The sequence below is a fragment of the Podarcis bocagei genome, assembly GCF_964188305.1.
Source record: "Podarcis bocagei genome assembly, chromosome: 3".
Lineage (NCBI taxonomy): Eukaryota > Metazoa > Chordata > Lepidosauria > Squamata > Lacertidae > Podarcis > Podarcis bocagei.
In genome coordinates this window covers 22824314-22843367 of record NC_138127.1, presented here as the reverse complement: position 1 = coordinate 22843367, position 19054 = coordinate 22824314, and the positions used below count along the sequence as shown (strand labels likewise).

The 19054-nt window shown below is 42.8% G+C and overlaps 1 protein-coding gene across 5 annotated transcripts in view; it reads left to right on the top strand.

The window, feature by feature from the left end:
* Positions 1-19054, top strand: part of COL9A1 (collagen type IX alpha 1 chain) — a 62891-nt gene that overhangs the window by 27047 nt on the left and 16790 nt on the right. For all 5 annotated transcript variants that reach the window (XM_081186924.1, XM_081186926.1, XM_081186927.1 and 2 more), the window contains 15 exons: positions 621-653; positions 754-810; positions 1148-1201; positions 1655-1708; positions 2169-2222; positions 3417-3470; positions 5472-5525; positions 6657-6710; positions 6834-6887; positions 8994-9047; positions 10333-10377; positions 10498-10551; positions 10660-10713; positions 17048-17101; positions 17896-17967. In XM_081186924.1, the coding sequence (XP_081043050.1) occupies positions 621-653; positions 754-810; positions 1148-1201; positions 1655-1708; positions 2169-2222; positions 3417-3470; positions 5472-5525; positions 6657-6710; positions 6834-6887; positions 8994-9047; positions 10333-10377; positions 10498-10551; positions 10660-10713; positions 17048-17101; positions 17896-17967 (801 nt within the window). The remainder of the gene's footprint in view (positions 1-620; positions 654-753; positions 811-1147; positions 1202-1654; positions 1709-2168; positions 2223-3416; positions 3471-5471; positions 5526-6656; positions 6711-6833; positions 6888-8993; positions 9048-10332; positions 10378-10497; positions 10552-10659; positions 10714-17047; positions 17102-17895; positions 17968-19054) is intronic.

Genomic DNA, 19054 nt, shown 5'->3' with positions numbered 1-19054 from the left:
TCCAGCCAATTCCAGGTCACTGTGATACATGGTTGCCCATCAGTTGGACGTGCGTAAATCTGACGTTGCCTGTACTATGCTCTTTGTACAGGTAACAGGGTAGATTGACAGGTCTGCTTGCAATCTCAGTCAGGTAACAGTCCATATGAAATCCAGTTCGCCTTTATGTTTGGTTACCCATCTACATGGCAAGGCAAAGTAAATAGATAGGTTGAGCTCTTTTACAAGGTTGCATTCCAAGTGCATATTCTCCTTTGAGAAAGAGGTTGCAGAATGTCCCTTAACAAATGCACAAATTAAACACCCAGTGAGGACCTGCCTTGCTTAATTGTGGTGCATTTTGGCATAGAACCCATTGCTTTTATAAAGAGAAATCGTATGAATGTGTAGAAATGTCTGTCTACCTATCCACCCACCCACCCACCCACCCACCCACCCATCTATTGCTCTTCTTCACGTCTTCAGCAGAAAATACAGATGGCTTTTGGGGGCACAGGAACAATGTGGATTGCTGAAATCAGAAAATTGGGGACTGTGTTGAATCTGCCTTTTGTTCATTTTCCTGTTATGCTATGCCTTTAAGAACAAAAAAACCCAAAAACTGTTCTATTAAATCTCAGGGAACAGTTGGACTTCGTGATGGAGATCCACTGGTAAGATATTTATTTTACCTTTTTGGATGAAAAAAATGCTTTTCTGTAATAGTTTTTCATCCTTAACTCAGCTTTTGGGTTTTCTCTCCCCCACTCCCAGTGTCCCAATTCTTGTCCACCTGGCCGATCAGGATATGCTGGGCTAATGGGCATGAAGGTAAGAGAATATGTTGTAATTTAATATGTTGTAATTATGGATGCATATTGAATACATTGAGTTGCAGGAATGGAAGGCAGCACACAGAAGCCATCTTTCTTTCCCCCTCCTCCCGTTCTGAACCTCCCATGTACCCCCTGAAAAGACCTTCTGAAGATTGGGGGGGGGGACCTGCTGACCACCATAGGCTTTGCTATACATGGGGCTGTAGTGGGAAGAGGAAATCACCCAAAGTCAGGAGGAGGGGTCTTGTGGGAGCCTGGTACATATCAAAATTTTAAAAGATGGTGATTGTTTAAACCTACTAATTAAACAGGGCTTTGCTCTTATGCTTTAGGGTCACAAAGGAGTAAAAGGAGAGGCTGGTGAACCAGGAAAACAAGGCCATAAGGTAAATGAAATAGAATACTAGGTTAAAATGATTTGGAAAGCCAATGGTTGAAAGAGGAATCATGTTTAATTTTGTTATGCTTTTAACAAACGAAAAGAACAGTAGCTTTCCTCTTAGATTTATTTCCCCACTATTGCCACAGCGCTTTTTTCTGTTTTAATCCCAAACAGCTTTGATGTCTTCTCCAAATAAGGCAGTTTCTGCATGGACTCCCCTTTTGTGTAAAATATAATGTTTTGTGTACTGCACATAGGCCATATGAGTTGCAAGTACACATTGATCAATAACACTAATAAATAGTGCACACTCTCTCTTACAGGCTGAGGCCACAATCCTGACCTCATTTACATGGGAGTAAGCCCAACTGAATTCAGTTCGACTTACATCTGAGTAGACATGATTAGGTGTTAGAATGTTCTATAAACTAATTTGTTCTTATTTGTACTTATTTAGGGTGAGGAAGGTGAACAAGGAGGAGTAGGTGATGTTGGCACTCAAGGCCCACCAGTAAAGTATTTCCTTTTAATTAGCTTTTTATTCGCATTCTGTTATCTCTAATGGCTATGTACAGGTGGGAGAAATTGTACTATTTATTCCTTTAATCCACCTGCAAAAGATTCATTTCCAGCTGTTCAAACCAGGTGTGAACTGACACATTTAGATGACGCAAATCACAGCTATGTTGTCGTTTTTAAAATTCTCGATCATATGTTTAGATCTTTCCCGTCTGTTTTTGTTAGGTAATGTTCAGTAGCTAGAGCTTTTTAATTCTTGATTTTATTAAAAGTAAACTAACTTTAAAATCTATGTGCCTAAAATAAGAAGCACTTCTTATAATCAAAGGAAGATCTGAAAAGGTCTTTTTTAAAAAAGTATATTATCTAAGGAAATACGGTATGAAAATTTGCATATATAGGATAACTCCGCTGCACAAAACTGCATACTTACAATAAATTTTGCATTTCAGGGACCTCAAGGTTTAAGAGGTATAACTGGCATAATGGGACCCAAAGGTGACAAGGTAAGTAATAGCAACGCTGCCTTTATCATTTTAAATGATAACTTTATCATTTTAAAGCACAGGGGTGCTACCCCACAACACTGTCTGCTACTCCCTGGTACTGTGGGAGAAGACTCCTGTCAACCCCCAGTAAACTAGATAGACCAAGAATCCATCTTTAGAAATGGAAAGCAGAATAGCTTATTGTCCATATGTGGTGCTCCTCTTTAGCCTGTCAACTCTGTGGCACACGTGGATCTCATTTTCAGAAAACCAAATTTACCTTTCTGATTTTCAAAGGTGTTCATCAAGGCTCACCTTGAATACTTTTAATCTTTTATTGACCAAGAATGAAACACTATTATTATAGCCAGCGTACTTATTTTATTGACTCACCAGAATTGCTATTTACTATTACCCTTCCCATTTACTCATGTTGCTACATCAGATTAAATGTGTATATAAAGGCTTTTTCCGAGGTACCGCTTCTTGATTACATTACATATTCTCTTCTACTATTGCTGTTTCTTTTTCCTTGCAATTGTCTCATCTGTAAAGCATTCTTGCAGCAGTTCCATAAAGGACAATATATTTTGGTTCAATTCACTATAATTCTGTAGAATAGCACACTCATATGTTACGTGCAGGGCATTGAGAAATAGTTGAAGACCGAATGACCTGCAGTGGAATATATTCAGAGGAACAGATCAATTGCTGCCCAGCATGATCCAACAGAGGCACAAAGGTTCAGTGTGATTTTGATGCTGACTTTATTGTTGCAGCGTGATTACCACTGTTCCGTGGTTAACTCTCAGGTTGCATTGGTAATCTCTGAATTTTGAAATCACATGTGTCATCTAGATCATATGCAAGTCCTTTTATGCCAGTGTTGCTAGATCTGATGGAGGTGGATCGCTGGCATCATAACAAGCTTTCATGCAATGGATCACAGCATGAAGAAAGACCCAAATGTTGTGGAACATCTTTATAAAGACTAGTAGAGTATAGTTCCACAGTAACAACTGCATAACAAATCCTTGGTGGTCATTCCAGCTCTTGATCTCAGGTGTAAAGGATTGAGGGTTGGAATGAAATAATGGCAAGTGTGAAGCTGCTGTCTGCCCTATTAGCCTCAATAGAAAATACATGTGTGTGCAGAATATTTTAAAAGCTTTTATATCTTAATAATCCTTTGTTTGTTTGTTTTTACTATAGGGTGCTCGGGGTCTTGATGGTGATCCTGGTCCCCGGGGTCTTCCTGGGCCCCCGGTAAGTTTCTTTCTCTTATCAGCAAGACCTCTAAGGAGGATTCACAATTAAGCACATCAGGGTGGCTACCCTGGCATTCACATTTCAGGAGTGCCTATCTCAGTTTTCATTCTTTTAAAAAGCCTCCATACAGTAAATCTCAATCTCTTGTTCCCAGGCACATGAGTTTGGTGTGTGTGTGGGGGGGGGGGGAATTGGCTGGCCTGTAATAATAAATATATTAAATAATGTAAAGATTGACAGGATACCAAAGTATTACTCGCTGCATGATTCATTGCTTTTTTCTTTTCCTCTTTGCTACCAGCCTCTGCTGGGAATGAGCTGTTGTTGTGCTGACTGTTCAGTATAGCTAATTGGATCATTCAGTTATTCCTGAGGGGAGGGATTGTGGCACATTGGTAGATCACATGCTTTGTATGCAGGGAGTTCTAGGTTCAAACCCTGGCATTTCCAGGTAGGGCTTGGGTCGACTGCTGCCTGAAACAGTGGAGAGTTGCTCCTCGTTACTGTCGCAGAGGTGAGCTGGATGGACCAATTGTCTGACTCAGTACAGTGGTACCTCATTTTTGAATGTCTCCTTTGACAGACATTTCAGTTTTCAAACACCGTAAACCCGGAAGTAAATGCTTCAGTTTTTTAATGGAAGTTGAACATGCCACACGGCTTCTGCTTAGTGCAAGATCCTGAGGCCTAGCTGTTGGCTTTGGGGTTTTCGGTTTTTGAACGTTCCAGAGCTCAAAACTGTCTTCCGGAACGGATTGCTTTTGAAAGCAGAGGTACCACTGTATAAGGAAGCTGCCTACATTCCTGGGTTGATGCAGAGATAAAACAGAATTTCCCATTCCCAGAGGAGGATCACCTGCTGTACCTCTGCGTGTCATTACACTTGGCTCACCTCCTTCCAGTCCAGAGGTACTCTCAGAATAGTGTCTCACACAGAAACAGAGCAGTGCACAAGTGCTGAGATGGGAGAAGTGAGGTCAGCCAGAGCCCCTTGTGATCCTAAATTGGGGCCATCTTTTATAAAGTTAGTTATTCCCACATGGGATTTTCATACAGTCCATGTGGAAACATCAAATTCAGTTTTCTCTTTTCTCCAAGAAGATAGCAAGAATGAGTTTTCAGTAGTATGAAACATACTAAGTGAACATAAACACCTCATTTAAGATACTCCCAATGTTTGTGATGCATAAGTATAAAATGATGATGGATATTTTGTATAAAATAAGATAACATTGTCTTTTATGTCTTCACATGTAAACGTAACCATTTCATGACTGGCTTATTGTTTGTTGTGTTTTATATTATGAGCCCCATTTCACCTGGGAAGTCCTTACTGAGGGTGCAGTAAAACTCTTGGAGCAATTGACACATAGCTAAAGAAGACCAGAATTCCAAAGCCCTACTTTCTGTCTGTCTGAATGATTTCTAGGCTGTCTTTCAATGTAAAACTCCCAGGGCGGCATGCAATCAGTAATTTAAAAAGTAACAGTAAAATAGTACAAAACAAATATATAAGCACAGAAACTACAGCCATAAAAACTAATAAAATCTAGTAGAGTTGCCATAAAACCAGAAACAGTTATCAAACATGCTGAAATAGCTACTCAAATAAAAAGGAAAACATATTTGTTTGGCTCCCAAAGAACAAAAGGTTTAGTGGCTGGCAAGTTTCCCTGAGGAAGTCTTTTATGTATATAGATGTGCTTCCCCCGTATGCATTTATAAGCTTTTGGGATTTACAGTAAGCTGAAGATTGGCTTGGCTTTGATATTTCCCCGTCGCCCAAGAATGAGGGACAATGACACACAATCAATTCACCCTTGTCTAAGAAATGGCCCTTCTTGACCTGTTATCTTGAGGCTTACATCATAATATGCAGTTACAGTAACTCTTTAGAAACATGGGAATTTACCTTGCCTTTAGCCATCATCGTTCACATAACTTTTATTTAATTATGACAAGTAATTGCCAGTTAATGTGCTTAACATTTCTTTGCAGGGTGATCAAGGACAAAGAGGTTCATTGGGAGAGGCAGGCCCCAAAGGCGAAAGAGTGAGTTCTTATTGAGTTCCAGTGGATGACTAAGTAGTAATGTACCACAAAATAATGTACATTGATACCACAAAACTACCAGGCCCTCTGCCTGGTTCCCTGTAACCTCACTTCTCACAGTGAGGGAACCGCCAGAAGGCCCTCAGAGCTGGACCTCAGTGTCTAGGCTGAAGGATGAAGGTGGAGATGCTCCTTCAGATATACTGGGCTGAGGCGGTTTAGGGCTGTAAAGGTCAGCACCAACACTTTGAATTGTTCTCGGAAACGTACCGTGAGCCAATGTAGATTTTTCAGGACCTGTGTTATATGGTCTTGGCAGCCACTCCCAGTCACCAGTCTAGCTGCCGCATTCTGGATTAATTGCAGTTTCCGGGTCACCTTCAAAGGTAGCCCCACGTAGAGCGCATTGCAGTAGTCCAAGCGGGTGATGACTAGATAACTAAGGGCCTTGTTTCCATACAAGGCGAGCCTGACCTTGGGCCTTGGGCTCAAACACTTCCCATTCTCCTCGCCTCCTCCCGTGCCACTGGAAAGAGGTATAAACTGTGATTCAATTTCACTTTCTATGATTTCTGGCTTGTTAGATGTGAAGCAGAAATTGTGGTGTAAAATGAACTCGGTTGCAAAACAACTCAACTTCAAGCCATGGGTTAGGAAATGAGTTTGCTTTAATAAAGTAGAATTTATTTGCAGCCACAGTTTCTGTTTTATATGTAGCAACAAGCTTGGAATCATGGAAAGGGAGCAATAAAATCGTAGAGTTGGAAGGAACCAGAAGGGTCATCTGTTCCAATTCCCTGCAATGCTGGAATCATTTGCCCAATGTTGGGCTTGAACCCATGACTCTGGGATAAAGACTCTTGTGCTCTACTGACTGAGCTATCTCCAAGCTCAAATGTATTCCTCTTCCAAGTGGAGAGAGGAAGGGGCGCCCTTGACCACGTAGCATTACATGTGAATTGCCCCATTGTGTGCACGAACATTGAACTAAAATGGGAATAAGGTAGTTTAATGCTAATACACTTGACTTAAGTTATTCGAGAGGAGGCATTCACCTTGCTTCGTTCAAGTGTGCGTCCCTTAATATGACTATAATGTTCAATATGCTTTAATTTTCTTCCTTTTTCTTAGGGTCCTGAAGGTGTTAGAGGAATTAGTGGTCTTCCTGGGCCTAAAGGAGAAAGTGTACGTATAGTGTGATTATTATTAATCATAGCACTTGTCATTTACATTGCTATCATGTATTATGAAACAAGTGTGATTTACATAATGGCAACGTGTTACAGAAGATGTTACTTCTTTCTCAAGGGCTTACCGGGAGTTGATGGCCGTGAAGGGATCCCTGCCATGCCAGGAGCAAAGGTACTTAATTCATTGTGCTGTTTAATTTATATTTTCAAAATGAACTGCTCACTTCCATATTGTGTGGATTAGGAGCGAAAAATCACAGAAAATCAGTTCAGATTAGGTGAACTGATAGAGAACAGAACTATTAATTATGCTTAGCGATATTATCTCTCTGGAACCTTCATATTCAGAGGCAATAACGGTGACTGGTGTCTCCAAAGAGTAAGAGTCTGCCCCATCAAGTTGCTCCTAATACGGTGTCTCTTGACCCCACCCACAACTCCTCCCACCTTCCCTATACTAGCTCTGCAATGGAGGCTCCTCCCATGCCAGTGGGCGCCATGATGATAGCTAAGAGGAACTTCTGTGAGAGGTGTGGGCAACGTTTGGCCCTCCCATTGTTGGTGAACTGTTAACTCCCATCAGACCTAGCAGACATGGCCATTGGCCAAGGAAGATGAGAGCTGTACTGCAGACTGTGTTCAGCTAGGACCACCAAGTTTAAGGGAGTGTCCTATGTTCTGGCACTTTGGTCTAACCCAGTGTTTCCCAACCACTGTTCCGCGGCACACTAGTGTGCCGCGAGGTGTTGCCTGGTGTGCCGCGAGATGTTGCCTGGAGGGAGGCGGGCGAGTCGGGCGGCGAGAGGCGGGGCGGCGAGAAGAGGCCGCCCAGCGCGGGGCTCTCGCCGTCTGCCTGCCTGGCTGCCTGCGAGCCCGGCGGGCAGCGCCTCCATCCGGAGCGCCCGCCTCGCGGCTCTCATTCCCTGCCCCTGCCAAAGCTCACCCAGCCAAGCCGTGCTCTCCTTCCTGCCTCGCTTTGCTGTCTCCTCCCCCCGCACCCCCAAAGCTTGGAGGTTCCCTGGCAAGGGGAAGGGAAAAAAATCGAAACTTACACTTTCGTGCGTCCCTCCCGGCGTGACGCTGCACGCTGACGTCACGGGGCTGTAATGGTGGTGTGCCTCGAGATTTTTTTCATCAAACAAGTGTGCCTTTGCCCAAAAAAGGTTGGGAAACACTGGTCTAACCAGCAGCTACCTCCTTATGTTCTAATGGAGCAGTCAAATGCCAAATTACCACTTGTGTCACACATGCATGAAAGGAATCCTTCACACATATGCCTCCACCAATTAACCCTCCCCATTTAATTAAGGTAATTCATTGCAAACATTCATTTCCCTTCATATTGAAATGCCCAATTTTCTCCCCTTGATTGGACACGGCAGCTCTCCAGTCTTTGGGGTTTGCACACAGGGCTGCCTCATGGGGAGCCATGTCCTTAGTGAGCCCAGATGTTGGTGCTGTGCAAGATGCCAAACCAGTCAGATCTCCACTTAAAGAGGTGGGACATGCAGAAAGCAGAAGTGTGCTAGTTAAATTGTATGAATGAGCCACTTTTGTCAATGGTGAGCCAGTCTTCTTCTGCTCCTACTGCATCTTCATGAAGAACACGATAGTCACTCAAGTTGCACCTAGCATTATCTGTGGGTGTAAGCAGAGAGCGAACCTTATTTGCCTCTTTTGTGCACCCATACTGGTTGGGGACGCGGGTGGCGATGTGGGTTAAACCACAGAGCCTAGGACTTGCCGATCAGGTCGGCGGTTCGAATCCCCGTGACGGGGTGAGCTCCCGTTGCTCGGTCCCTGCTCCTGCCAACCTAGCAGTTCGAAAGCACGTCCAAGTGCAAATAGATAAATAGGTACCGCTCCGGCAGGAAGGTAAACGGTGTTTACGTGCGCTGCTCTGGTTCACCATAAGTGGCTTAGTCATGCTGGCCACATGACCTGGAAGCTGTACCCCGTCTCCCTCGGCCAATAAAGTGAGATGAGCGCCGCAATCCCAGAGTCAGTCATGACTGGACCTAATGGTCAGGGGTTCCTTTACCTTTTTACTGGCTGGCTGAGTCTTTTGGTTAACTCCCAAGTACTATCAAGTTGTTAACAACCAGAACAACAGTGATATTACATTCCCATAAGTTAGCTGTTTGGAAAAGGATGCCACAGTGTTTTTTTAAAAAAAAGATACTAACTTGTTCGTTTGGGCTTTTTTCTGAATAGCAAACAAGCAGACAGTTTGTACTACAACGATTTTCATTTGATTGATGCAAGCATTTCCTTCCAGGGTGAACCAGGAAAACCAGGCCCTCCGGGTGATATAGGAGTTCAGGGACTGCCAGTAAGTATTCTGTGCACTTTAAATGTAAAACATAGTTAAATTTACAAGCCAGGCTGAAGCTTATTAAGCCTTCATTTTCTGTAATGACAGGAATAGTGAGAGTCTGGGGGAAACCATGTGGAGCGGAGCCTTTAAAAATTAGGGTGTAGGTAGCATGATTCAACTTTACTGGGATGATCCTGTTTGTGTTAATTGCATACAGAAAGGGTAAGTTCCAGGATTGCCATGGAAGCTTTAGAGGGCACCTAAGCTAGGAAGCTCAGTTCGAAAGCACCCCCGGGTGCAAGTAGATAAATAGGTACCGCTTACCAGCGGGAAGGTAAACGGCGTTCCGTGTGCTGCGCTGGCTCGCCAGATGCAGCTTTGTCACGCTGGCCACGTGACCCGGAAGTGTCTCCGGACAGCGCTGGCCCCCGGCCAATAGATGTGAGATGGGCGCACAAACCCCAGAGTCTGTCAAGACTGGCCCGTTCGGGCAGGGGTACCTTTACCTTTACCTTTAAGCTAGGAAGCTAGATAAAAATGTTGATGTCTCTCTTTAAGAGAATAGAACACGCCCACTTCCTCACCATTTCACCAAGGTGCAGCCCCGCCATGCTGTCTCCCACTGCTCCACCCAGATACAACTAAATCTAGTGCCGCCTATGCAACATGATGGTATCATCCCTGCAAGCACATTATGGCTGTGCTGAAGCGTATGTCAAAGACTTTTTGGCTCCTGAAGTTTTCCTACATCTTTTGTAATGTATAGCATAGATTAGTTGCATGTACTACTATCAAAATTTGTTATTTTCCTTATTCAGAAGACCACTTTACCACAATCTCTCGCTCTCTTTCATTCCAATTCCTTGTGCCTCACTATATTCCTAAGGTGGGATGAAACTATAAGGCAACCAATAGATCAATCAAATAAGATAGTCGCTGTTGCTGAAAACTACGCTCTGTTATGAAAATCAATGCGTTTTCATAGCATGCTTTTAGGAACCAACTTAAGCATGTGCTTAAAGAGCATTCCATGTCCTTTGGAGGGGGAAGGTTAATTATGTTGGCACTAGTTTGGAGTGTTTTTTTAAATGGATTTTGGCTCTGTTGAGACATGCTTGTAAAAGGTCCAATATAATTCACTTGATGACATAGCTTGGCAAAAAGAAACAGTTCCCAACACTATGGGAGACACTCCTCCAATACAGACTATAATTGCCCGAGGGAGCAAGGAATATTTGCACCTTTTAAGTACATAGAACATTACAAACATTTTAAGGCAATGTGTTTTCTTTTGTTTTAGGGTTTACCAGGTTCTCCAGGAGCAAAAGGTGTTGCTGGACCACAGGTAAAGTATTCTAGGCAATCTGGGAAAGACTCCAGGTGTATTTTTACATTATTATTCCACTCTTTCTCCAAGATAGTGGCACCTATTGTGACGTGGCTAATTCTCCTTGTCTCCCAACAGGGTAATGCAGGTCCTCCTGGGATACCTGGCTTGATGGGGAATTCGGGTAAACCTGTAAGCTCCTTTCTTTCTCCAGATTCATTTTATTTTTTACTAACACTTGTGCGTTTTGTGCAGAATCGGTTTTAAAGCACGTTCTGTTCTTGTAATCATGTTAAACAGGGAGAACAGGGACCACAGGGAGAAAAAGGGCCCATCGGACCCAGAGGCCCATCGGTAAGTACTTGTTCTGCTCTATCTTTAGGTTCTGGGATTTCAGCTATAGGCCAATGATGGAGGAGACAAGGTCTGCACAAAAGGTGCTTGTGTTATTTGCCTGTGACGTAAACTCTTTTAGCTTTCATATCAATTTCTTCCAGTCCCAAATTAGTTGATCACATTTGCCTCACATTTGCCGAGTCATAATACAAATAAACTCAGCCCAATATTCCGTAGTGAGTTAAACACTCCAGCCAAAACCATGAAACATGTCAGTAGAATTATATATGATAAGCTGAACACTAGTCTACAGATACGGACGCGGGTGGCGCTGTGGGTAAAACCTCAGCGCCTAGGACTTGCCTATTGCATGGTCGGCGGTTCGAATCCCCGCGGCGGGGTGCGCTCCCGTCGTTCGGTCCCAGCGCCTGCCAGCCTAGCAGTTCGAAAGCACCCCCGGGTGCAAGTAGATAAATAGGGACCGCTTACCAGCGGGAAGGTAAACGGCGTTCCGTGTGCTGCGCTGGCTCGCCAGATGCAGATTGTCACGCTGGCACGTGACCCAGAAGTGTCTGCGGACAGTGCTGGCTCCCGGCCTATAGAGTGAGATGAGCGCACAACCCTAGAGTCTGGCAAGACTGGCCCGTAGGGGCAGGGGTACCTTTACCTAGTCTACAGATCCACATCATGCAAAGCTTTCATGGTCCCTAGAGGGACTGAAGACCCTTGCACACTATGCCAGAAGTTCTGCTGTGAACTGAGGATGAATTTCAGCTGCACTGCATGAAGTCTTAGCCATTGTTTATGACAGAATGGAAGTGTGATATTTCTTGGAACCCTCTCAAGAACCTGTCCCTGGGGCTGTCCCTGACTAAGGGTCAGCCTCTCAGCTACACCACTATGTCCAGACTTCATTCAAAATGTTTGGTGCTGCCACCTACTGTGTTAGAGAAGTAGGGTGCCCCTTTTATATTTTATTACCCCATGAAATAATAATATAGACATTATCCTATATATTGGACATAATACATATATGTTTAATTATGCATTAATCGTTTACCCCATGAATATCCTTGAATATACTAGTACCTATAATTTTACATAATACATAACTGTTTATTGTACATAATATTATATACCATACGACTATTAAATATGCATTATTAGTTCATTTATCTGATTTAAGAACGTTATGTCTATGTCATGCATTATTGTAATCACTACCATCCATAATCTTACATTCAGACATTACCTGAAATATCTCTCGTCAACATGGAAGTGCATTTTACACCTGGTTATTTATTAATCTGGCATATTACATGAGAATCATCAGCCCCTGTATATAAGGCCCTCCCCCTAGTATCAAGTCCATACTTGTGGGCCATGGCTTGATCCAAGGTAGGTTGAAACAGGAGCACCTCTACCATGCAAATGTACGGTACAAGATTAAGAAATGGGTCCTCAAAGGCATGTTTGGGTTAAAAGTGGGTTCTGAGCCTGAAAACATTGAAGATACTTGATCTACACTAAACACAAAGGGTGAGGTATATTTCTTTGGAATCCACATAGACCAATACACAGGCACATTTTCAAACCTAGTATGCAAGTGTTCTAATGAAAACCACTTTCTGGAATACGTGCTAGGTTCACTAAATGGTGTTATATAATCCTCCCTGCTGGGACTGTTAATACAGGCTTGCACCAGGGATTCTTCTTACCCAAATGAAGAAAGGCGATGGGGGATCAAAAGTGAAGTATACTTAAGGAGACAGTGCACTATTCCTGAACACAGAACACTGAAAATGTGGCAGTGGATTTGGGGAATACTGCTTGCCATCTTTCTGAAAACCATTGTGCTCCATGCAAAACTGAGTTGCATAGAGTAATAACTACCAAAGTCAAGGGATTATTCCTTTGCTTTATCTTTCAGCTTTGGCTACTGACACAATAACTTCATCCCCCCCCCCATAAAAACTCTTTATTTGCAAAAATTGCAAACTGTTGGTGGCTTTGAGCAGAACTTGTTTAGATATACTTGGCTATTTCCCAAATTCCTTTCTCTAAACTGATGCCGGTCTGAATGTTTTTGGACAGCTCTTGGTTAATAAAGAACAGGGTAGTTCCTTAACCGGATAATGCAAGATAATCTTCTAAACTATGTTTTTAATCCCGTAAAATGCAACTAAGGGTTTATAAAATCAGCAGTGCGTAGAAACCAGAGCTACCATACTGTGTTAATTATTAACAATCCCTACTGCAAGCTCTGGAAGCAGTTCAGATTAGACTCTGAAAATTCTAGTTCTAGTGACCAGCATGACATCTGCTAGATTTCTGTAAGCTAATAATGGTTTGCATAAGCTGATAGATGTGCAAAACATTCTATAAATCATGCTTTCAATGAGAAACGTGGGGGAAACACTGCTTTACACATTAGTTTACACCGATTGTTTCGTTATACCTATAAATTTACAAATCATTCTTAACCATACAGTGGTACCTCAGGTTACAGACGCTTCAGGTTACAGACTCCGCTAACCCAGAAATAGTACCTCGGGTTAAGAACTTTGCTTCAGGATGAGAACAGAAATTGGGCGGTGGCAGCATGGCGGCAGCGGGAGGCCCCATTAGCTAAAGTGGTACCTCAGGTTAAGAACAGTTTCAGGTTAAGAACGGGCCTCCAGAACGAATTAAGTTCTTAACCCGAGGTACCACTGTACTTACTTGGAAGCTAGACTTCGTTTCAATGGGGCCCACTCACAAGTAACTAAACTACTATAAGTTTACAGCCATGCAGCCCAGTATGGTTAACTTAGAAGCAAGTCCCATTATGGTCAATGGAGCTTCTTACTCCCAGAGAAGAGCGCCTAGGATTGCAGCCGTCCTTCATGATTTCTTATTCTTTCAGTAAGTTTCACCATTTCTGCGTTTTTCATTAATTTTAGTTGCCAATCTTCTTTAGTTAGAACTGCTGCTTCTTTCCATCCCATCCCTGGGCATATACAGTGGTACCTCTGGTTACAAACTTAATTCGTTCTGGAGGTCCGTTCTTAACCCAAAACCATTCTTAACCCGAGGTACCACTTTAGCTAATGGGGCCTCCTGCTGCCACCACACCACCGTCGTGTAATTTCTGTTCTCATCCTGAGGTAAAGTTCTTAACCCGAGGTACAACTTCCAGGTGAGTGGAGTCTGTAACCCGAAGTGTTTGTAACCTGAGGTGTTTGTAGCCCAAGGTACCACTGTATCATTGTAGCTGCTGTGGCAGCATACAAAAATAATTTCCTTTGTTCTCTTGGTACCTCTGAACCCAAAATTCCTATATAAAGTGCAGTTTGACTCCTTGTTTGCATGCATCTCCTCAACAACCTGATCAACAGAACTATCAACTTTTACCAAGTACTTGATCGGTACCTGGTTCATGGTAACATGATTGGCCAACCGCTTGAACCGCTATACTTTCACTTAATTTGATATAACTTCCTTCGGAGCATTAGAACCACCACCCCAATTGTTATGATCTGCTGCACAAGGGGAAAAGAACACGGATAAGATCAAGCCTTTGAATCACTGTAACGGCACAAGTCAGGGTACTGTAATCTTACAGCCAAGCTTCCTATATCTTAATGTTATAGATCAAAACGTATTAATAAAACATGTATTTCGTTGTTCTTTTTACCAGTTGACTTGAAGCTTTGCTTCGCACACACATTATGGAAATTGGTCTATATGATTATCACACTTCATTTGTGGTTAAAATCTTTGAAAGCTTTCCTTTTATGCTAAATTGCTCCAGAGTATCAATTTTTAAACTTCAAAGTGTCAGGCATAATCAGTGATAATGCTTTCTTTTAAAAAAAGAATCAGCAGCAGCAGTGGTATAAGCAGATTATTTGTGCTCAGTTGGGCACAATGGCTCATTCTTGGCCTCACTCTGCCAGTCTTTGCCAGTTCTTTTTCTCCATTGTTTCCACTCTGTTATTTAGCAGAGATGCTATATATGGATCAGATGTGATCCATCCTCCCCCCAAAAGCAAGATGACTATGCTGTTAAAATGGAGATATTTAACAGTTCTTATGGACAATAATGTTGTTGTTTAGTCGTATTCAACTCTCCGTGACCCCATGAAACAGAGCATGAAAAAGCTTCTCCTTTTTTCTGTCCATGGAGTTTTCTTGGCAAAATACTGAAGTGGTTTGCCAGTTCCTTCTCCAGGTGGATCACATTTAGTCTAAACTCTCGGTTATGACCTGTCCATCTTGGGTGGCCCTGCACGGCATAGCTCATAGCTTCTTGGAGTTATTCAAGCCCCTTCACCACGACAAGGTGATGAAGGGGCTTTTGGACAATACAGTACTTCCGTTTGGACTTGGATGAGCTTCACAGGAACGGGGCATCACCATAGTGGGACAGCTACCAAGAGCACCTCTCTGAGTACTCTCTCACAGTTGGAAGGGACCACACTGATGGACTGAGTGCTCTTGCTTGAATTTAAAAAATGTATTTTTTTAAAAAATGGCACATCAAATTGTGCCCAGAAAATGGGGGCTGAGGAGAGGGAGATAAACATATATAGCCCACAATATGCCAGGGACAAATGTGGCAAGAAGCCCCTACTTTGCAGTCAAGAGTCCAGTGGCCTAAAAGTTATGCTCAGGATTCCTTTCCCATCTGTAAACAATAACCGGGAAGCCTACATGCATGCTTGCTATCCTGCATGTTCATCCTGGGATGTTCTCAGAGCACCTTCCCTCTAAACTGAAAAGCTCCAAATGTTGTAACCATTCCTGAAGTGAGGTGACCAGAATTAGGGTTGCACCATAGATGTGTACAATGCCGTTACGAAAACGGCAGTTTTGTTTTCAAACCTTCCCCTAAAGATCCCAAGACAAGCACTGTGATGCAGATGCATATCTGGATGTGCATTACCTCCTTATTGGCTGTGCAAGAAAAAGAACCTGGCCCTCTTCAGTAGGGCAGCTGGGTGTAGTCTTTTGACACCTGAAGAACAGATGTTCAGATTTGATGCCACAACATGGTTTGGTGCTATGCGAATGAACATGGAACACACTCATATGATCTCTCCTCATCTTGAGCACGGTGATCTCATCTCTCTCTGGTTTATATTAAATTGAAGGAGAGAGCATAGAAGCCCAAGGCTTCTAGTAGCCGACTATACTTAGACCCTCACACCACAGGTTCACATTGATGTGAATTGTCAACCTGAAACAAGTTCACACGATGTGCAGCATTACAAAATGAGATTTTCCTAACTGAAAAACCAAAGGATGTGAGCATATAATATATATATTTTTAAAGCACATTAAACTGGAACTGCTAGCCTGAGCACCCTAATTTTCCCTACCAAAAATATTAGTTTTTTCAATTGCATATCTTATGGTGATAAACAGAAGAAGTGATTTTCAATTTGTTCTAATTTTAATTATGTTCACGTGAATCTGCATCTAGAGGCATGTTCAATAATCATGTTAGAAAAGTAACTAAATGGAGCTAAATTTGTGGAGAAGATTAATTAATTTTCTGGGTCACCTGAAGGTTTTTTCCAAGCCTTTCTAAAAGCTTCTCATGTTAATGACATAAGAATTTTATAGAAGCAGTGACTGGAAACTTACCCAGTTCTGAGTTCTTTTGATCCCTCCAGGATACTTAATTATTTTCCAGTAAGTTTCCTTGCTTTACTTTGCTTGAAAAGCCATTTCATGTAATTTTGAGATGCGGCATAACATGTATTTCATATGTAGCTTCATCTTTTCATTGCTCTGCAACCTGTTGTGTTACAGTTTCCTTACCAGAATATTAACATGAAAGCTAGGATTACACCTACCCACAGTGTTGCATGTTAAGTCAGTTCCAATGATGTATCACTGTTGTCAGATTATGCACACACTCATCTAACTGGTTGATAAACTTATCTTTAAAAGTGATACAATAAGAAAGTAATAAGAGCCTGCTGAATCAGGTCAGTAGACCATCTCGTCCAGCATCCTGTTCTCACAGTGGCCAAGGCGATGCCTCAAGGAAACTTGCAAGCAGAACATGGCCAGAAAAGCACTCTTACTACCCACAGTTTCCAGCAATTGGTATTTAACCATGGGAACCTCTATGAAGAGATATTAGGCTGCTCATACCTGAAGAATCACACTTGAGCATATGAGTGTGTGCTTGTCCTTCCAGAGGAGATACATGTGTGTTTATGATGCAGAATGAAATGGTAGTATTAGAAGCTACCTTCTTCTAAGTCGGTATTTTGCTTTATTAAGTAAGCATTAATGAAATGATTCTTCATTTTGCTGCCGGAAAATGCTTTAACAATGCCTCCTTGTTTTCTCAAAGGGTAGCAGAGGTGAGCTGGGTCCTGCTGGCCCTCCAGGTCCGCCAGGTAAAATGGTAAGCAGCCAGTGTCTACTCCCATCAAATTCATTTTTATTTTTTCAAGAGCTTATGGTTTCCCCTTAGGATCCGTAGCAACCTAGCAGTTTATGCAAGAAGCTGAAGATGAAACATGAATACGATCATTGTTGCTTTCCCTCTTCCCAGCTTGTGACTCTACTAAGACCCACATTTTCTTATTTGAATTCTGTAAAATTCTACTGGGAACACATCATTTTTAATGCAGTACTGTGAGGAAGAAAAGTGGATATCTCTCTTTGTGTATTGCCTTAAGATGGTGACGTTAGCTGTCGCTTGTGTTATTAATTTAAAAAGGAGCAGGAATAATGAAAGGCCAGTTTTTTCTTTTTCCTTTCCTGCTAGCAGCTATCTGGCATTAATGAATACTGAGCGTGAATGCCTTCTTTGAAATGACTCAATCTTCATTTGCATGGTTTCTGCTCGAAGGGCAGCCTGGCTATTTGGGAACTGAAAGAGCTCCCTGTTAGAGAGGAATGCTCACACCATAGGGTTGAGGAATTACAGCATCCTCCTCCATAAAGGCACAAATATTTTAGCAGATGTATTAAAAGTCTAGGAACTACTGTTTTCTGGCTGCAGTAGATTATAGCAAACTGTCAGCAACAATTTAGCAGAGTCTATGGTTCAGAAAGAAAGCACACAGCCGGCTGTTCTTATTACTCTCCATAGGGAAAGTGTAATGTGCTTCTCAGAGGCTGGGTCTCTTTATCAATGGTTCTTTTGTTTAGTCTAAAAATTACCCTAAGAATCTGCCATCTTTGTTTCCACAGGGTGGCGAAGGTGACATAGGCCTCCCAGGTTTACCTGGGCCTCCAGGATTGCCTGGTGCTAAAGGTGACAGGGTAAGCATACGATTTGCCGTAAGGAATTGCTGCAGCTACTCTTGGTCTAATTATTTTCTGAAGCCACTTAAAGGGAGGAGTAGTTAAGAACTACCAGTATTGCAGGGGTGGGGAATATGGGAGCCTTCTCAATGTTGTTGGACTCTTAACTCAAGGCTATCCAACATGGCTCATGGTGAGGGATGACAGGTTGTAGTCCAAAATCTAGAGGGCCAAGGGTATCCCTGCCCTGAATTGTTATGTATAGGTTTCTGCCCTCAGGTCTGTGAAAACTGTTGTGGTGTGTAGCCAACAAGTTCCTCACCACCACCAGCATACACACCTTGGTGGTTTTTTACCCTTTACCTCACCTTTGCTGATGTCCACTAAAAATTCCTCCTGATATTACTGCAACTATCTTAATTGAACTCCTAACCCCCACTTCCAGTCACGCTATGACCGACATAAAATTGAGCCTAAGAAGGGAAACCTTATTAGAACCCCAGTTCCATCCTACGCTGCTACTGCTTCATAGGTGCCAATTCTATAGGGCTGAGGTGTCTTCAGCCCACCCTGCCCCCAAGTCTGCTGGGACAGGACTGAGCCCCCTCCCCAACCTTGCAGCACTGGTCCTCGCTTGGGTAGTGGCAGGTCTTGCTGGGCCTCGCTTCGATGGCAGTGATCCTCGCTGGTCCTCTCGGACGGCGGCAGGCCTCACTAGGCCTCCTCCTGGAGTGCAGCGCTCGATGCACAAGACTGCCACTGCAATTTTGGGTGGAACTCGGTGCCTTTGTACCCCTTTGATTGTTGCTAAGGGTTTTCCAGATTATTTCTGAGGTTGTGTTTTTCTTCTGCTCATTAGCGTTCTCTCCCCTACCCTTTCCCACTCAAGCCTCCAGTCTTTTCCTTTTGCACCCCTGGGTAATTTTAGCTTTCACATTCAAAGTCGCTGGTTGCTTAGTTAGCAAATTAAGGAAAAATCTTAGCTCTGACTTGATTGTCAAGAAGATCATTCTCTCTCTGTGGGAAAAGGCTTCTTAACTTCAGCTGTTGCTTTCTTGAAATTCTTTGCCTTGTCTGTGCTAGGGGATATTTGATGTTCTGTCAA